The 18,335-nt window shown below is 40.7% G+C and overlaps 1 protein-coding gene across 4 annotated transcripts in view; it reads right to left on the bottom strand.

The window, feature by feature from the left end:
• Nucleotides 1–16,686, bottom strand: part of pkp3a (plakophilin 3a) — a 17,518-nt gene extending 832 nt beyond the window's left edge. The window contains exons 1-13 of one of the 4 annotated variants that reach the window (XM_034880075.1): nt 16,438–16,686; nt 13,124–13,301; nt 9,048–9,136; nt 7,743–8,512; nt 6,492–6,615; nt 4,195–4,399; nt 2,836–3,007; nt 2,341–2,458; nt 2,079–2,243; nt 1,798–1,980; nt 1,528–1,681; nt 562–757; nt 286–373 (exon numbers count right to left, since the gene is read on the bottom strand). In XM_034880075.1, the coding sequence (XP_034735966.1) occupies nt 286–373; nt 562–757; nt 1,528–1,681; nt 1,798–1,980; nt 2,079–2,243; nt 2,341–2,458; nt 2,836–3,007; nt 4,195–4,399; nt 6,492–6,615; nt 7,743–8,512; nt 9,048–9,136; nt 13,124–13,301; nt 16,438–16,500 (2,505 nt within the window). In that variant the 5' untranslated portion in view covers nt 16,501–16,686. Of the gene's footprint in view, nt 1–285; nt 374–561; nt 758–1,527; nt 1,682–1,797; nt 1,981–2,078; nt 2,244–2,340; nt 2,459–2,835; nt 3,008–4,194; nt 4,400–6,491; nt 6,616–7,742; nt 8,513–9,047; nt 9,137–13,123; nt 13,470–13,515; nt 13,540–16,437 lie in introns of those variants that run through there. The other 3 variants (XM_034880076.1, XM_034880078.1, XM_034880077.1) reach the window with 3 other exon arrangements.
• Nucleotides 16,687–18,335: the final 1,649 nt, after the last annotated feature.

Genomic DNA, 18,335 nt, shown 5'->3' with positions numbered 1-18,335 from the left:
ATATATATATATATATATATATATATATATATATATATATATATATGCTACTGTGTGATTTTATAGTTTGATGTCACAATAACTTTAAACATATAATTCATTATTTGATCCTTTTGTATCTGAATGGATGTGATTGACACTTAAAAACTCTTCTCAAACTCGCGATAGACGATTAGAATAAAACAATAATAAAAACAGACGCATTATCTTTGATACATTGCTGATTTGTTTTGTTCTTTGGCTGCTCTATCATCAGTCATGCAGAGCTCCTTTTAAATCTCTTACCTCTTTGTAATTTTTGTGCAGTTTCTTGTACTGGAACATATTGCTGAGAACTGTGGCTGCTGCTTTGGCTGCTTTTATCTTCCCAGTGCTGAAAAAAAAAAAGAAGATTCATCCAAGGTTAGCGCTCAGTATGAAGAACATTGTGTGAGAAGACAGGCTGCAATATTATGTGAAACATTCAATATTAAATGTTGTGCAAATGGCTAAGTAAATCAGGCTAAGTACATACATTACAGTACATTAACCATAAAGTGTGTTTAAGCACAAACCACTCACCTGTTGTCATGTGAGTTCTTGATGCCGATCAGTTTTGGCAGGCCATCAAAGAAGGTGATGTCTCTTGCAGCTAAAGTGCTGCTGGTCACCAAGTTATTGAGAACACCACAGATGTTGATCACCACATCGCTGGAGGGCTCCTTCTTTTTTCCATCGTCAGGCAGCTTGTTCACCAGATTGTTCACCACCTTTGTGGCTGAAAAAAAAAAAAAGTCTTGTTATTTTTACAATCAAATAATTACTGTTAGCAATGGGATGCTTCATGTTCAGTTTGGTTGTTTCACATGAGAGATTTTCCGTATTTTATTTGCTAACCCTGGGTGTACCGGGTGTTAAAGTTTGAATTTAACCTTAAATTTACCCGAACGAGTTTGAGCAACCGGATTTTATTGACTTGAATCATTCAATCCAAATATGACTTATTTGATTTTCTAAGCCTGTAAAATAAATACCTACAATCAAGTTCTGAATTTGCACTTAAACTTAAAATGAGCTAACAAATGAAAATTAAAAAAAAGAAAATTTCAAACCCCATACAGTACATTCAAGTAAATTCTTTTCCAAGTAAAATATTTAAAATGCTAAATCCAGTGGCACAGACGTTTCAACATTTACGTTGAGACCCAACACTGGTCAGATGAGTGTCATCTCACAACGCACCAATTGCTGGGGTTTGTCTAAAATGTGATAAAACAAGGCATTATTACATACAAAAATGTAACTGCTCCATGTGACCTGTCCTTTCCTCTATGTGTGATTTTGTCTATGCTGTATTTCTGTTTGTAGTGTAACTGGTGTGCCGTCTTGGCCAGGTCTCCCTCGAAAAAGAGATTTCAATCTCAAGGGACTTCCTGGTTAAATAAAGGTTGAATAAAAAAGAAAAAATTATATGACAGTAAATTGGTTATTAGTTATAAAAAGTAACTCAGAGCCATTACGTTAACAATAAGAAAAAGAAAGACTGACCCATGGCATTCTTATCCCTGGAATGGCGGGACAGATTTCGGAGGAAGCCTGTGAGAGAACGTAGCTCTAAGTCATTGTTGGTACGCAGGAGGTCCAGCAGCACTGGCAGCATGCGCTCCTGCTCCAGAGCCACCAGGCTCAGCACTGACGCCCACTGCAGGACAAAGAGAGAGAGACCATTCAAATGCTGTACGGGGCACATAAAACTTATGCTACTTACATATAAACTTAAGATTGTCGCATTTGAATGCTCATGAATATGCTCTTTACCCTCCTGTCTCCAGCTGTGATGTTCTGCAGCGCTCCGGCAGCAGCCTCGCGGGTAGTGGAGTTGATCTCACACTGACGCAGCACACGGTTGTACAACCCCACTATCTGTGGGTGCCACAGCCACTCCATGCCCTTTGGCACCCGAGCCACCTCGGTGAAAGTGGAGAGATCCTGGTATTTGCTCTGTCAGGGGGGAAGGAAGACACAAGAAGACATTATTGAGACGAATGAATCCGGTCCGTGCGCACAAAACGCTGATGGGGAATCTTACGTGTCCATACATTTTTGGCTTTCCGGCTCTGAGGTGTAAAGCAACCAATGGCGTCGCCCTTTCCTGAGTCCTGACCTCTGGTTGTGCCTTCCAGGCGCATCATAGTAGATGGAGGCATCTCAGCGTAGAGCTGGTAGGAGAGGTTCCTCAAGACACAAACTGAATTTTCCACCCCCTAGTAATAAATGCACACACAGAGGCAAATGAATACACAAGCCTTGGGTTAAACAAAAACAGCAGCTTAGAGTCAGCTCCATCACGTTTCGTCTCACCTTGTTCTCTGCCTTGTTATCATCAAGGGAGGTCTTGATGTAGTCCACTAAAGAGTCCACCAGTCCATGTGTTTCTCTCATCATCTGACGGGTCTTGTCGTTCGTAGAGCTCATATTCCTGAACACACAAAGAGCCATTGAGGGGTCAGAGAGATATTTCAGGTAAAAATTCAGTCGGCAACTATGCATGTGATTACTTTTACTAGCGATTGCAATGCAGCTTGGCTCGGGAGTGAGTTCCCACTCCTGACACTGTGCAGGGAGCATTGTAAATAACCCCGTAATGACAATAAATATGGAGATTAAAAAAAAACTCAAGGGTGCACACAAACAGAGCCAAAGCAACTCAAGGCTGAAATTTTATGGGTGTGGTAAAAGCTCCAGTAGCTGTGAGCTGCTGCGTGAGTTGGTGTGCCCAGCCAGAACAAGTTCCCAAAAAGCAAATGAAGTCATGGGACAAACCACAGACAGAAGACACAGATAAGTGATGTGCACCTGAGGCATCCTGTGGTGTTGTAGAAGATGTCTGCCTCAGAGGGCGTCTGGACGGCCTCAGACTCTCCGCCGCCAGACAGAGGGATCAGGATCTTGTCAGTCAGCTCAGGAAGCGTCTCCCTGGCCAGTTTCTCCTTCAGGTTGTCTTTAGATGAAAGGTTCCACAGGATACCTGCACACATGTACACCAGGGGAGAGTCAGCAAAAAGGCATGTATGCTTTATTTAGCATATTACTGCAGCTTCTTTAATGTTTTATTTTGCAACCTGGATGTCCAGACTTTCTAAAATCTTTACTTCAATTTTCATGTTTTACAGTGACCTTAGTTTTATAGAAATACTTCAAAGTTCTGGGGAAAAGCCTTAGTCGCTTTGAAACCACTCTCACACATGTAAGTGGTATGGATCTGCTTATCAAAATCTCTGCAAGAAAGCAAATAACTATATTTCACAAAATGTTAAACTTCCAATTCCTTCCAAAACCCGTGAAAGAAAACTAAAATGGCAGTAAATATAAAACATTACTTGGCACTATAAAACACTGTGTCACATTTTGGCAAACTGCCCAGAAAAAGGTGTCCAGGTACAGTTGCTTTGTTATTTTTCACTTTCACACCAACATGAGTTGTTTTAGCGACCCAAGAGACTCAAATCAAGGTGTAACCGCTCAAAGGATAGAGTGACAAGGCCATTGCTCATCATAAAAGGGAGCGGCAGTGAGTCCATGGGACCAGGCAACTCCCTTAACCCCCCTCTTCACACACCTTGTAGAAAAGTCGGCACCTCTACTTCATACTCTGTATACTCTCAGACACACTGCAATGTCTACAAATCTCTACACTACAGTATGAAGTTGGAGTTGTAACATCTGTTTTCTCAATTTCCAATCAGCGTTCATTTTATGATAAAGTATGACCGCCACTGATGACAGAAAATTGTGAATTAAAGTGGATGCATTTTTCAGAATATATGAGTGTTGAAGGCTGTGGAGTTAACTGGAAACAACTTATTTAGACTCGAACTGTGAACAGCCAACAGACCAAAAAAACAACAACACTCCATTGTGAGAAAGAATACTGTTTCTTACATTTGAAACTATAATTTAGTCACAGTAGATGCTTTTAATCTGTGGACTTCTGTGTCCTCCTATTTGTAAGTTGCAGAATAATATCAATTTTAAAGGCTACTGTAGGCTCAAAAAATTCCAAGGACACCTCGCCAAGATCATGTTGCATCCAAATATTGTGACTAACTAATTTGCATAATCAAAGGAAAAAGTCCAAAACAAGCAGTCTATGCTCAGCTCTGCTCCCTATGTCAAGTTTTTTATTTAAAATGACTCCAGTCGGGAATTTCCTACCAGTGATGTTTTTGTGGAGCTCGTCGTCTGGATCCTTAAGAGCTTCAACAAGATGAGGGATGCCGCGCTCCTCGATCAGGGCTACCTTGTTGTCCATGTTCTCATAGATGAGGTTGCGTGTGGCGCCAGTGGCGTACCGCTGCACTTCCAGGTTATCGCAGGTAAACAGCCTCACCAGATCACCAATACCCTTCAAGCGACGCACCTAGAGACAAGGTTGTTGGGAAGAAATTCCGCTCATGATATTACATTTTTTGGTAACTCCAGTTTCTCCAATGGTAAGGTGATTCAAGTCTTTTTTTTAGTTTAGATACTAAACATAAACAGTTCTAATTGATCCAAGCGTAGAATGTTTAAAGCCCCTACGTGTAGAATGTGTATGTGAATAGAGCATCTTTGAAATTATTTTACCTTTAACTTTCAAATCGTAAAAAGAATTGGTGCAGTCTCATGTTTATTCTGAGTGACCCTGGGTTCGATCCATGATGCATCTGCATGCATTGCTGTCACCACTAGAGTTGCCAAATTCTTATTACCTTTGGACAGAGCCAGGATTGCTGTTTCCTTCTGTTTCTCAGTCTTTATGCTAAGCTAAGCTAACAGGATGCTGGCTGTAACTTCAGATTTACCATACAAACAGGAAGAGTGGTATCATTCTTCTCATCCAACTCTCTTTCAGCAAAGAAGTCGAACAAGTATATTGCCCAAAATGTCAAACTATTTCTTTTAATATAAAATTATCTGGATCTCTTTTCATTAAACAGTGACTGACAATCAGGTCACAAGAGAGCAGAGCAGAGAAAATAACTCAGAGTAGAGAAAATAACTTCAACATGCTAAAAGCACAGGGCAGCACTAAGCGACTGAGCTGTCTTTCACATAAGTCTGTCTGTCACATCACTGATTAAAACCCCATCAGGCCTCTCAGGTCATCAGGAAGAAGTCTTCCTAGTTATAACTAGGGCTGGGAATCACCAGACACCCCCCGATACAATATCATATTGATACTTATGCCACAATACGATATTATTGCAATTTATAACCTTTTTTCCAACTTCTAATTTTTCCCTATTTCAAATGATGTGTCCAAAAACAAAACTTTGTCAACATCTGTTTTATCTAAAAAATATACATTTCTCTGTTTGTTCATCTCACTTCAATATTTTTCCTGCAAAATGGAATTGTCAAGCAGGCAAACTGACCAACACATATACAATAAAAAGATTGATACTTGCCGCCTGTGTATCGATACAGTATTGTCAGTGAAAATATTGTGATACTATGCTGTATCGATTTTTTCCCCACCCCTAGTTATGTCCTAAATGAAATCCAGGTCCAGTGAGGGGGCCTTCAGTTACTCTGCTCCTGCTCTCTGGAACAAGCTACCTGATGACCTGAAATCCATCAAAACTGTGTCCATGTTGAAAAACAAATTCAAAGGCTTAATATTCTCTCAGGCATTTGTTAAATTGATGTGTGTGTGTGTGTGTGTGTGTGTGTGTGTGTGTGTGCGCGCCAGTCAACACCTATGCAGGGCGTGGTCCAAGTACGTTTACAGCAGTTATATAAATCGACCAATATAGGGAACAGCTTGAGCACACCGGAACAGAAACAAAACTGAAGATATATTTTATGTCACCGGAAATGGAGAAAAACATCCATCAATCGACATCAACGCCTACACTTTTCTGACTGAGTTTCTCAATAAGGGATTGCAAAGAGGAAAGACTCTGAGGAATTCAATACTTTGCAGCTAAGGCGGTCAACTTAGCAACACATGTCTGCCTTAACTACATCGTCACTTGCGATATCTGCCGTTTTACTCTGTCCTGTTTTCTCTCTCACATTCCTTACACACAATTGACAACCTGCAGGTGGAGACAGGCTTGAACATAAACGCCACGGGCTTGTCAGTCTCGCTGTGCTCTCAGGAAAGTGGTTTCAGAAAAGTGGTTGCACATGTTCGACAATTCACAGAACATTAACGGTACAAGCCTACCGCGGACACGGTGTGCAGAAAATGTGTCAGAGCCTCCCGGACGGTGAACTGAGACTCCGTTTAGGGCTCGTCGGTCAATGGTTATAGGTATTGATCGGTTAACATTTAATTTCATTGTTTTATCTTTTGAAAGGCTGGCTGCCCAAAATCGCCACTTACTAGCTAGTATATAATATTCTTTAAAGTTATTATTTAGTGTTTAATAAATAATGAATTCCCCTCACCCCCGGACTAATGGCGAACCCTATCCTACCACCTTAACTAGCACATTTTCTCCGGGAAAGCTGGCCATATTCACCTCGTTTTTGGCATCGTTGTCATTGTAACACTCATGTTGAATGTAGGCGGCACCAAGGACCTGCAGATCATGGTCGAGCTCTCTCAGATTTTGCACTGCTGTGGCCATGTCCAAGGAATTGATTCTAGTGAAGGAGCAAATTGACAAATTCAAACAAAGAATCTAAAACATTTGAATGATGCCATAAGTATGTTATGTATGGGAGTCTTTTAGATGTTTGAATTAGAAGGCACCATTAATTATTTGTAGATGTAGATTTGTTTCTTGTCAGCAGAATTTAACTTGTTGAATGTATTTCAAATCACACAGTGTTCTGCAAACTCATTCAGCTAACCACGCGCTGTGGGATGTGTGAAATGCAAGGCCTGACACTAATCTGCCACACCCAAAACCAGTCCTGCCACTATGGAGCCTCCTTCCAATCCACAGCTCTTATGAAATAAACTGTTCACACCCTGACTTACAACCTTGTGACACATGAGAGTTGTGACTATCATTTTTCCTGAACGTACGACAGACTGAGTCACCAGAATGACTACAGCCTCACCTCTGTCATTGTGTATTAGGACCTAATTAAAAAGATAAGGCTGGCGTTATTCTATATTTTTCTTATTGTCAAGAAATCCCATGAAGAGATCAAAACCAATGTTTAGACCGTCTCTTAATAGTTTCCGACCACCCTACCCTGTCTGTAGTTAAGGCCCCAAACCCATTTGTGCCTATTAAAGATGTAGAGCTTAGAGAACAATTGCTCAATATTTCATTAAACAACTAAACACTGTAGTTTCAGGCAAACATAACTCAAACTGAAGTAAGTACAGCAATAGCTTGAAACTACTTTCAGCAGCAGTTTAAGACATATTTGAAGCACAAGTGAGGTTTTAAGACAGCACGACGGTGTATGTGTGAGTGGATTTAAGATGAACTACATGACCATGTTGGTCGTAATAAAGGTCAATCTGACCAAATGTGTGGCTCATTGATGTGTTTTCAGTTGTTTTTGGACAATGGAAGCACAGGGGACTAGTTACTGTATATAAGGCGTTGCCTACACAAACAATACTTGTTAGTAGGATTAGTTCATTCTTGGTTTTGGTCTTTTATTAGGATTTCTTGACAATAGAAAAGTTAGAGAATATCTACACTACATAAAACTGTCAGTAATGGCATGAGAACATGCAAATGAAAACAGCATTATTGTAAATGTGAACAGAAATATTGGGTGACCTTGTTGTCACGTGAGTTTCTTACCCGCTGAGGTTGCCCATGCTGGCTCCCATCTCCATCTGCCCGCTGTAGATGTCCATGCCCCTGCCCACACTCTGCATGCTTTTGACTGACATGGCACGGGACATGGTGCCCTGACGCTGCATAAGGTTCCCCTGGGAAGCAGAGGACACTCCAGATGTGATGAACCCTCTGTCCACTCTGTCCCCGCCTCCACCATAGGTGCTTCCACCTGAGGAAATCTGCTGTCCAGACATAGAGCCGACGCTCATCCGGTTTCGGTTTGTAATCCTGTTGATGGTGCGGTGGGCTGGGCCTTTGAAGGACGGTTGCTGGATGACCTCAGCCTCTCCTACTGCCATCCCTCCACCGCGGGAAAGTGTGCCACTAAGTGATCGGCGCATGGGTGAGGTAAAGGTCATGGTTCCTCCTCCTTGCCTCACCTGGCTGGTGTAGCCGTTGTTTACGCTCTGAGCGTACTGGCGGCTGAGGGTGGCGTCACGCTCAGAGATCATGCTGCCAGCATCGCTGCCATCCACCATCCAGGGAGTTGCCTGCGCTGTGTGCTGCCGCACTGCATGCAAGGAGAGGGTCTCTGGGTCTATTCGGCTCGGTTGCCTGGCAATTCCTTGGTAGTTGCCCATGCGTATGTCTTCATGATAAAAACCACCACCACCACCACCGACAACACCTCCACCACCACCACCCCCCCCAACACTGATCCTGTGCATCTGGGCCAGGTCTGGGCCAACAGAATGGCCGCTAAAGCCCGACCGCTGGGATATGCGTGGACCCTGAGGATGTGGAGAAGAGTAACTGTTACAATCACATTTATCACCAGAAGACCATTTTTATTCTATTTTTTGTAGTCCCAGCATATCGGCAAACATGGTTTCTAAATTTTATCACAGGAAAAAATAAAGGTCATGCCCTAAGTATTTTTTTTGTCATATTAATTTACATTTCTTACATAAAAATATGTTTGTTTAGGAGAGGAGGGCAACAATATTGACTCAACTATAAAATCATAGGGAAGTCTATAATGCAACTTCAGGTCTATCTTAAGCTCGGAGCTCAAACATCTGTGGCACAAAGCCAGTGTCTTGCTGTTGAATCACTAAAATGGAGGAATCTAGAGTGTGGACTTGAAAACCCTGAGAAGATCTCATTACGACACACTGTGAAATACCACACATGCATCCTTGGTGAACCACTCTGGCATGTGAAATGTGAACATCAGGTTAAATGACACATAACATAATCAATGAAATACTTCTGTGATAGGTGTGAATACACGCTATAACAGTGAGATCATGATGTAGTGCTTACCATTGTTCTGGAGCCCGAGTACACAAAGGATTTAGAGCTGTAGTTTGGGTTGTAGGTCTGATATTTCATTGTTGAAGAGCCGCCGTAGTCTGAAAGGAAGCAGAATACCAGATAAATACCACAGATAATATCACATTGATATCACATTGTTTTGTAATTATGTAGAAGCAGAACAATGTTAGCTGTCCTGGCTATACCTGACAGGAAGAACACGCTGAATGGTATTTGTTGTGTCAACTGATCATTGAGCTCTGTCACATACATAAATAATACAACATCAACTCAAGCCTGACCTTTGGTGTTACTGCACATAACGTTGCACTCATGGAAACCAAGAACATGTCATCCTGTTTACTTTTACAAGTTTGTGTTTCCAATTTAAAACCCACATTTCTTTGGGTTGTTGGTTTTTTAATTCATTGTTACCTATATACGCTTATTTAAATATATAACTGAGACAGGCTTTTTTGTGTGCAAGACTTACTGTTAACATGGCAACATGCAAAGTATAGAGGGTAGGTAAAAAATGGCAAGTGGAGGTAGATTTAATTACATCATGATACTATTTGAACTATTATATTTACAACAATGATTTGCATGAAAGACACAATTTGAATAGCAGGTGTCCTGTTTCACTGAAGACTGAACTTTCAATTGCGCACACACAGTCTGTAACAGGAGGACATAACCAGTCACCAGGCCTGATGTTTCGGGTTACCCTTTACTCAAAGACACTCTCGGCTCCCCCAGCGCAGATTGCAAATGTTTTGGTCTCAAACCAGAATACAGAGTTACCAGACAGGTGAGTGGTGAATTTGACAGCAGGCACGTAAAATAACTGAAAGCAAAATAAGTCCCAAAAAGTGTCAAAACCCTATTAATTATACTGTATGTAGTATCTATGTGTGTAAGTGTGTAATTATACAACTTCTTATCATTAGGACTTCATTGTACATCCCGTCATTTACTTTTAGGAAGACTGAAACAGATTTTTAGGAAGTCACATGTTGTTCCATCAGGCAGTGATACAAACTAACAATAAAAAGACTACAGCCATTCTAGCGGCTCTAAGTTAAATGTTCACACGTCTTAGATTAGTATGTTGGCATGCTAACATTTACTAAATAGCACAAAACAAGGTTGAGCTGAGGCTGATAGGGAATGTCATTCGTGTTGCAGGTTGTGTTAGAATATAAAATGGACCTGATGACGCAAGATGAAAAGTTTAAGGATCACCAAAGTTATTACAGATCATTCTCTGGGGAACAGATATATCTACAAAAAAACTAAAATGTCAACTTCATGGTGGTACTAGAGGAAAAGTCAGGGAATCACCAACGTCAGTAAGAGTCATCCTCTGGAGTCTATGAACATCTGTACAAAATGTCATTGTACTACATTATTAGTTGTGGTGATATTCGTAGAGCCCCACTGCTAGCCTGCCAAAAAAGGTAACCGGCAGAGCAGTGTTTGAAGATCTGCAACATGTTCCGACATGACGCTCAAGCTACAGTAGTGATCAGTATTTAATCCAAGCTGCACTGATCCTGATTCAAAACTATTTCCTTTACTTGAGGGAGTCCAAATGTAATGACCTCAGACAGCAACTAAAAGAGAAAAATAACTAAAACCTTTTGAGGAAACATTAAAAAAATCAAGTTAGTGCACTGTGCATGTTTGTCTGTATGTTGAGGGTTTTACATTCCCTGTGTAAACAGAGTGGAGGGGTGAAATGCCTTCACGCTTCATTTAGTAAGAGCACGAGCACACACACACAGACACACACACAAACAAAACCAGTTGGTATAAAGGACACGCCCCGTGGCCCCAGTCCAAGCCCAACCTCGGCAACGCCCAGCACACCTTTGCACTTCACGGAAAACACACCTTGGAAACTAACATTTCTGTTAACTTTTGAAAAATTCACTTTGGTCATAAAGCCTCTACTTAAGATATACTCTCTTTTCTTCTTTCACTTTCTGCTGAAATCTGCATACCTGTGAACACCAATCAGGAACGATTGTTTCAGCATTTAAATCCACAAGACTAGACTTTTCTTGCAGAATCCTCTGGGTGTTTTCCAGTCTTCTAAAGCCACAAACCACTGAAATTGCAGTATTCACTATTGTGTTGTTAGGAATTCTTCTCCCCCTCTTGTACAAATTTCGTTTTCCTCCTGGCAAAGGCCAGGGCAAAGGACAGGCAGAGATAACAGTGTAAAACATCATGCTTGGTCTAGATTTTTTTGCAGTGCGGCCATGTTTATCTGATTTGTTCGACAACTATAATGGTGGTAAACCAGACAGTGACTCATTAAACAGACGTGTATGTCCCTATGCATTCGGGCTATTAAAAATGGCACAAACACTTTTTATCTTGAGGCAGGTATTGTTGAAGCCACAGGGTAGTGCACAAACCAGAATTTTAAAGGGTTATGTAACTAAGAACTGACGTTGAGCTGCTGCCTCGGTGAGTATGATCTAGCATCTACCTGCTCCATGTAGTTTGTTGGACCACTAAGGTAGGGAATCACCAGAAGCCCCACAACACCATATTATCACAATAGTTATGTCCCATTACGATATCATTGCAATGTTAAACATATTACAATATTCTGCAACATATTGCGGTATACTAACTTTTTTCCAACTTCAAAATATGACCCCGAAAGGAAAACTTTGTCAACATGTGTTTTATATAAACACCCCTAGGGAACAGAAAGGATCATGGGAAGTGAAGGAATGTCGTAATGCATCAACCAGGTGCAAAAGTTTTAGTCACCATATTTATTTGTCTACACTAGCCCTAGTTCAGCACAATAACCTCATCAAATTATCAAATGTGTCGTAAAAATAGAGTAAACTAATTCACAGCTCTCCTGGGAGCCTTTAACCTTGACGTGGGAGTCTCACTGCCGCTCACACACCTGTGTCTCACTACCCCACCTGTGTCCAGATGACTCAATGCGACGTCTTCGAACAGACGACACAACATCTGGTTCTCACGACACCGTCATCACCCAAATAGGCCTATCTCTTCAACCGTAACCTTTTTAAAACCGAGTAAGACCTGAAACCCAATCCCACAAAGGGAGGCTTTCACCTTGGTCTGCTATCAGGGAAGTCCATGAAAGCAGCTCTTGTTTGAACCGGTTACACATTAACCCTTCCAAAGGTGCTCGTACATGGCACACAGCGACGTAAGATCGCTGTAAAGGATTCAGCTTTACGTTCATCTGCTAACAAATATCAAGACGAGCTGCCAAGAAACATGTCTACAGGAATGCCTGCTCGCGCACACACACACACACACACACACACACACACACACACACACACAAGGTGTAATGCATGTGTCACTTTGGGGTATTCATGAAATTGGTTCCATTAAAAGAAATAAAAGAGAAATTCACTTTTGGTAACCGCTAAAGATGAATCTATTAGTCGAATAATCATAATCACTGGTGCAGCCACTTTCGTGTGCATATTATCTGGTTCTCTTTGTTTTCTATGATAGAAAGCTGGATCTGACAAAGGTCTATGGTGCTGGAGAGGGTGTGGATGAAGGGCCAAGTTCGGAAAATGTTGTCCCTGTCTAAACTTCCTAATAGGGCCTGCTTGTTAGTTATCTTGATGTTTACAAGCTATTAATATGCTTGTGTGGTATGATTCAAACACTGAGAAGGGAACCCTGGAGGGCTTTTACTTTTTTATATAAATGAGGAATATATCAAGTTTTGCTATCCAGTGTTTAATGCTTAATATCACAGCTCCTCACTGGAGCCCACTCCAAAAACAACCGAACCCTAATTTCTGTCTTATTTATGTTATTTGGCTTACAGGTAAAATAAGCACAAACATGGGGCCAATTACCAGGCTATAACCTCAGCACTATTGTCAGAGTCAGACACCTGTTACCTGTGCCTGTAAGGAGTAGTTTTAGCTTTAGCGGTCCCTCACTGAGCCCAAATCATTTGTCAACTTACTGCGCGCTCTTCACACCAAATACTGTCATTGAACATAATGGGCCGTTGCTGTTCACTTTGAAAGTGATTAAAGTTACGTGTTGGTGTGTACCTGACATGGCGTAGTGTGCGGCTGATCCATTTTGACGCGGAAGTGTGGATTTCTCCGCCAGTCTCATCTGAACCTGCTGTTGGACACGCCGCGCTCGGGCCATTTCGTCCGACATGGTGCCGCCGTTCCCGAGGTGGATCTCAGACGGGAGTCCATAGGTGGTGACCGAGGTGTTGGGCTGTAAAGCGGACAAAAACACACTCTCTGAGGCCACACTCATGGTGAGAAGTTAGGCGAGACGCGAGTAGAGCGCCAGAACAGAATCAGTAGCGTGTTAGTTGTTCGCGCAACTGAAAGTGTGTGAGAGGCGCACAAAGAGACGATCAGGGCGAGCAGAGGTGTCCACCAGCAGGAGGTGGAGTTACTGTTAGTAAGCCCATATATCACCGTACCTGACGCATACAGGTGATTTTCTTCTTCTTTAAAGTTTTACGGCAGTTGGCATGTTTATAGATGCATTACTGCCTCCCTCTGGATTTACTCTCTGGATTTACTCTCTCTCATTGTCTATTTTTGTGTTTTTGTGTAATTAGTCCACTCTGAAAACTATTTTCTCCACACTTTCTCCACACTCTAATATAGGCTACTGTTTACTGGCCTCTGCGGATCCTACATTCAGTAAATGACTCACAGGTGAGCTGCTGCTCTTCTGGAATGGAAACACACCGCTACTGTTGGTTTTCAGTCAGCTAAACCTTTTTTTTTTTTACTATTCAGTTTTTGCATGTTTTGTCACATCTCCAACAGAGTGTTCAACTAGAAATTAAATTAAATTGGATATAGAGATGTTTGTGCGGTTTTATAACTGGAAAAGACCTGAAAATGGCATAAATCTAAATCTCTAAACCAACTTTCTCACTCAGTAATAATTATGTTTCATTCCCTCTCTTTTTGCAGTACTTGTATTATGGCAGATGACCTGAAAAGAAAATGTTTTAACTTAAAGGTCTCATGACATGGAACTCTTTGGATGCTTTAATATAGACCTTAGTGGTCTCCTAATCCCATCTGAAGTCTCATCCCCAAAATGCAGCTTTGGTGCAGAATTACAGCCCCTAGAGCCAGTTCCACATTGAGCTTTCCTTAGTATGTGCCATTTCTGAGTCTGTAGCTTTTGAGGAGAAGAGAGGGGGGGGGGGAGTGGAGGCTGGGGGTATGGACTTGACCAACTGACTCTTAAAGCCATGATGTCTCTCTCTCATGGGTGAGCCAAATTCTCTTGGAGGACAAAACAGAGAAAGAGGAAGTAACCTTGCCCCTTATGACCTCATAAGGGGCAAGATTCCAGAGTGATCATCTGGCATCACGGTGGCTTGGTGGTTAGCACTTAGCTTTACAGCAAGAAGGTTCTGGGATTTAATCCAGGTCCTTCCAGGCCTTTCTGTGTTGAGTGTATATGTTCTCACTGTGTTTGCATGGGTTTCCTCTGGGTGCACGGGTTCCTTCCCACCATAAAGACATGCATACTAGGTAGGACTACAGTTGAAAATTAGCTAATTGGCCAACACTTGCGCATTTATAGAAATGTTAATTAATGTACATTGTTCTAATCAAATTAATAAATCTACATCTGAGCTTTAATTTTCTCAAAGGCAGAGCAGGATACCCAAGGCTCGGCCTATCACCATTTTTAGCCACTGGGAGACCAAAGGCAGGCTGGGGGAACTCATATTAATGTTAAAACTCATAAAGTGAAGTTCTCATGCCATGGGACCTTTAATGTTTTAAATGTAAATTAAACACATTACAGTCATGTCAACATTAAAATATAAGCAAATATCCATCTCAAGAGGAGTTAAACAGCATGTGGCATTTTGAATAAACCAAATAACTGTCTAACAGCTCAATGTTTGCGGTCAGTGGAGTCATATTTCAAAGAATAATTGGCTTAAATGTGACAGGGACATTCATTCATTAACATAATGATACTACATGTCATCCACTGTTGTTTACAGTGGTTGAAAGTAACTAAGAACATATACTTAAGTACTGTACTGAAGTACAATATTGAGGTACTTTATTCAAGTATTTCCATTTATGCTACTTTATAGGTTACTTCTACTCCACTACATTTATCTGGCAACATTCGTGACTTGTTACTTTTCAGATTCAGATTATTAATAATAATGTGACATATAAATCAACTAATAAATTAGATGTATTGTAATAGATTAACTTAACTTTAAATGTAATACACCCAGCCATATATGAGATGGTTTTAACTAGTACTAGCTGCAACATTAAAGTGATAAACACATTAATGTATCTCTAATTGGAAATGGGGCATTTTGCATAATGAGTACTTTTACTTTTGAAACTTTAAGTTAATTTTGATGTAATACTAATGTGCTTTTACTACAACCTTTAGTAGAGTGTTTTCACACTGTACTCATTCCACCACTGTTTTTTTAGTTTCGCAAATACAGTATTATTTATTCGTTAAATAAACAGGGATATTGCTTATCCTTTTCAATATGAAATAAGGAGGTATATCCATTTTGCTTCAGTATGCAGCAGTAGTCAGAGAGCTTTGTCCCTGATGTTTTCACAAATTGGCCAGCTTTGTAAGTTCAAGTTCAATCTTGCAAATGATGAATGTGAATGTGTACTGAATGTGACTGGAGTACTGTTACAAGGTGTGCCACAGGCTCACTCTATTATTAAGGGGGAGCCACGCCTTAGTTTTATCTGGTTTGTTTTATTTGAGTAACTTAGCAACTGTGAGTCACTGCAGCTGATATGAAGCGTGGGAGCAGTGCATGATGCATGATGCATGTCTACGAGTCTGGATGCAGGCTATGTCAGAAAAAAGATTTAAGTAAATAAACATATCTCCTCTAAATGCTTTATTTCCTGACCGCCTTCCTTTGTTTAGGTGCATCTGTGCAGAAAACGATAAACCGAAACCTTTCTAAAGGATATTCAAGCAGCCAATCATACCCCTAGAAAGCAGATCAAAGGCAATAAGTTTACACGGAAATAGATGCAGAATTGATGCAGAAGGAGATCTGGAGAAGAATCATTATCCTCTACTCATCAACTCCTAATCTATTTGAAAAAATTACTTTTCACTTTTACACATATTTCTTTAAACTCCTAGCTAATCTCTGTACCCTTAGTTCATCTTGGTTATCACAGCATGTTTGTTAATAGAAACAATCAAACAGCGTTACACGCCGGCACTTAATGTCTCTGTAAGTCAGAGACGGTGACAAATGTTCTCAGTGAAATTAAATTTACATTATAATTCAAAAAGCAATTAACCAGATTAATCTGGTACACCTATTTAAAACAAATCACAGATTTTTACTTACCATTACCATTGATGCTGTGTTGATTGTAGATGTTCTCCTCTCTGGTGTAGTGTACCTGCTCATCTAACAAGGTGATCTGATCTGGTGGGACATCAGAAAGTATTAAAAGTTATAGTCACAGTCAACGCCCTAAATATTACAATTACTCTTTCCAATGCAGGTAAATGCAGAGTATACTCAAAACAAAGAGATGAGTCAAAGTAGATGATGACGCCACAGGGTGTGTGCAGAGGGGTGGGCAGACAGTCTGACAGTAACAGCCAGGAACAGTAGAATTAAGCTTAGTTTCGCCTTTCAAACCCAAAACTGTTCTGGGTGAGGTGAAGTGAGGTGAAGTTTTGTATTATAAGTATACGTTTTATTCATGTTGTGTGATTCTGTGCAAATTTTTTTCAGGATTTTGCAACACTTTATATAACACTTTACATCGGAGCAGCTGTTTTTATTGAATTCCTAGCCCAGTTCAAAGAAGCGCATCGTCAGCAATCAGCCTAAAGGATGACTTATGCGTTTGTGTGTGTGTGTGTGTGTGTGTGTGTGTGTGTGCGTGTGTGTGCGTGTGCGTGCGTGCATCAGAGAAAGTGATTGCATCAGAGAGCGAGAGTGACACCCTTGCTTGCTCGGCCTATTTCATGCATAGGAGTAAACTGTCTGTCTGTGGCAATCTCTGAAACTACACTACATGGCCCATATTATATGGACCTACAAATTATATAATAGAAAGCAAAAATGTTTGTGTTTTAAATTCACCAAATACACATTAAAGAGATACAAACCCCTTTAGAGGAAATACAGCAGCAGGTTTGGACAAATTATGAGACAATGGGCACAGGCATGTCAAACCTCAAACTGAAAGAGACACAAAACAGAATACAGGACATAAAGCATTGTTACTAAACACAATGAGAAAATATTTAATGTTTTATATGCTAAATATGTATTCCTTTCATTTGCCAAACAGCATGTTATCCTACATAGTGATAATAGGAGTAAGTTTATTCTTGTTAGACCTCCACATAGACTTATTTGGGATTTGGGTTTATGGTAGTGCTTCATAAAAAGTACTGTCAGCACCAATCACAGGTATAGAGCATATTTAAATCCGTTGTATTTGTGCATGCTTTACAGCTGTTAATGAAGTGAACTTTTTCGTTCCTTAATTTCTCTTAAAATTAGGAAGAGTTGGAGGTAAAATAATCAATGTTGAGTATGTTTTTTGAGTAGTTAAAGAGGGCCCACTACGAGTTGTAGTAATCGAGACGAGTGGAGATGAAGGTGTGTTTGGCTTTCTCCAGGTACAGGAGTTTCGAGCTGTATAAATCTTGATTTGACAGAGTGATTTTATTTGTTTGTCAAACTTCAATACTGAATCAAACATACAGTATGTATTTGATTATTGTAAATAAGTGATTGTTGAACATCTCATTACAAAGCAATTTAATATTCTGCTGTAACAGCCTCCACTCTTCTGGGAAGGCTTTCCAACAGATGTCGGAACCTGTCTGCTGCAGGGATTCGGTCCCTTTCAGCCACAAGATCATTAGTGAGGTCAGGTGCTGAGGTAGTGTGATAAGATAATTTTGGAGGCTGCAGTTTGTGCTGCCGTCGGCTTGCACTGTGTTATACTGAGATTTCTAATATTAAGTCCAGCAAAGAGGAAACAGAGAAAACAAGAGGTCTCCTTTTGTTTACTGTGGGGGGGGTAGAATACATTTCAAACTTCATAAGAGGTGTGTCCTCTGAGGGGAAGGTAAACCTCTTGGCAGAACAAATACAGAGTTTACTGGGTGTGTCTGCAGCCACAGTACCAGAAATACAAGTCAGTGGAGTTTTTAATGTATTCAAATGTACTGCAGGGGGAGATAGTGCTGAGTGAGCAAGAGGGGCGTTGATAACAC

Source organism: Etheostoma cragini, chromosome 8, assembly GCF_013103735.1.
Source record: "Etheostoma cragini isolate CJK2018 chromosome 8, CSU_Ecrag_1.0, whole genome shotgun sequence".
NCBI lineage: Eukaryota > Metazoa > Chordata > Actinopteri > Perciformes > Percidae > Etheostoma > Etheostoma cragini.
The sequence above is the reverse complement of the archived record's forward strand: the minus strand, read 5'-3'. Positions and strand labels throughout refer to the sequence as shown.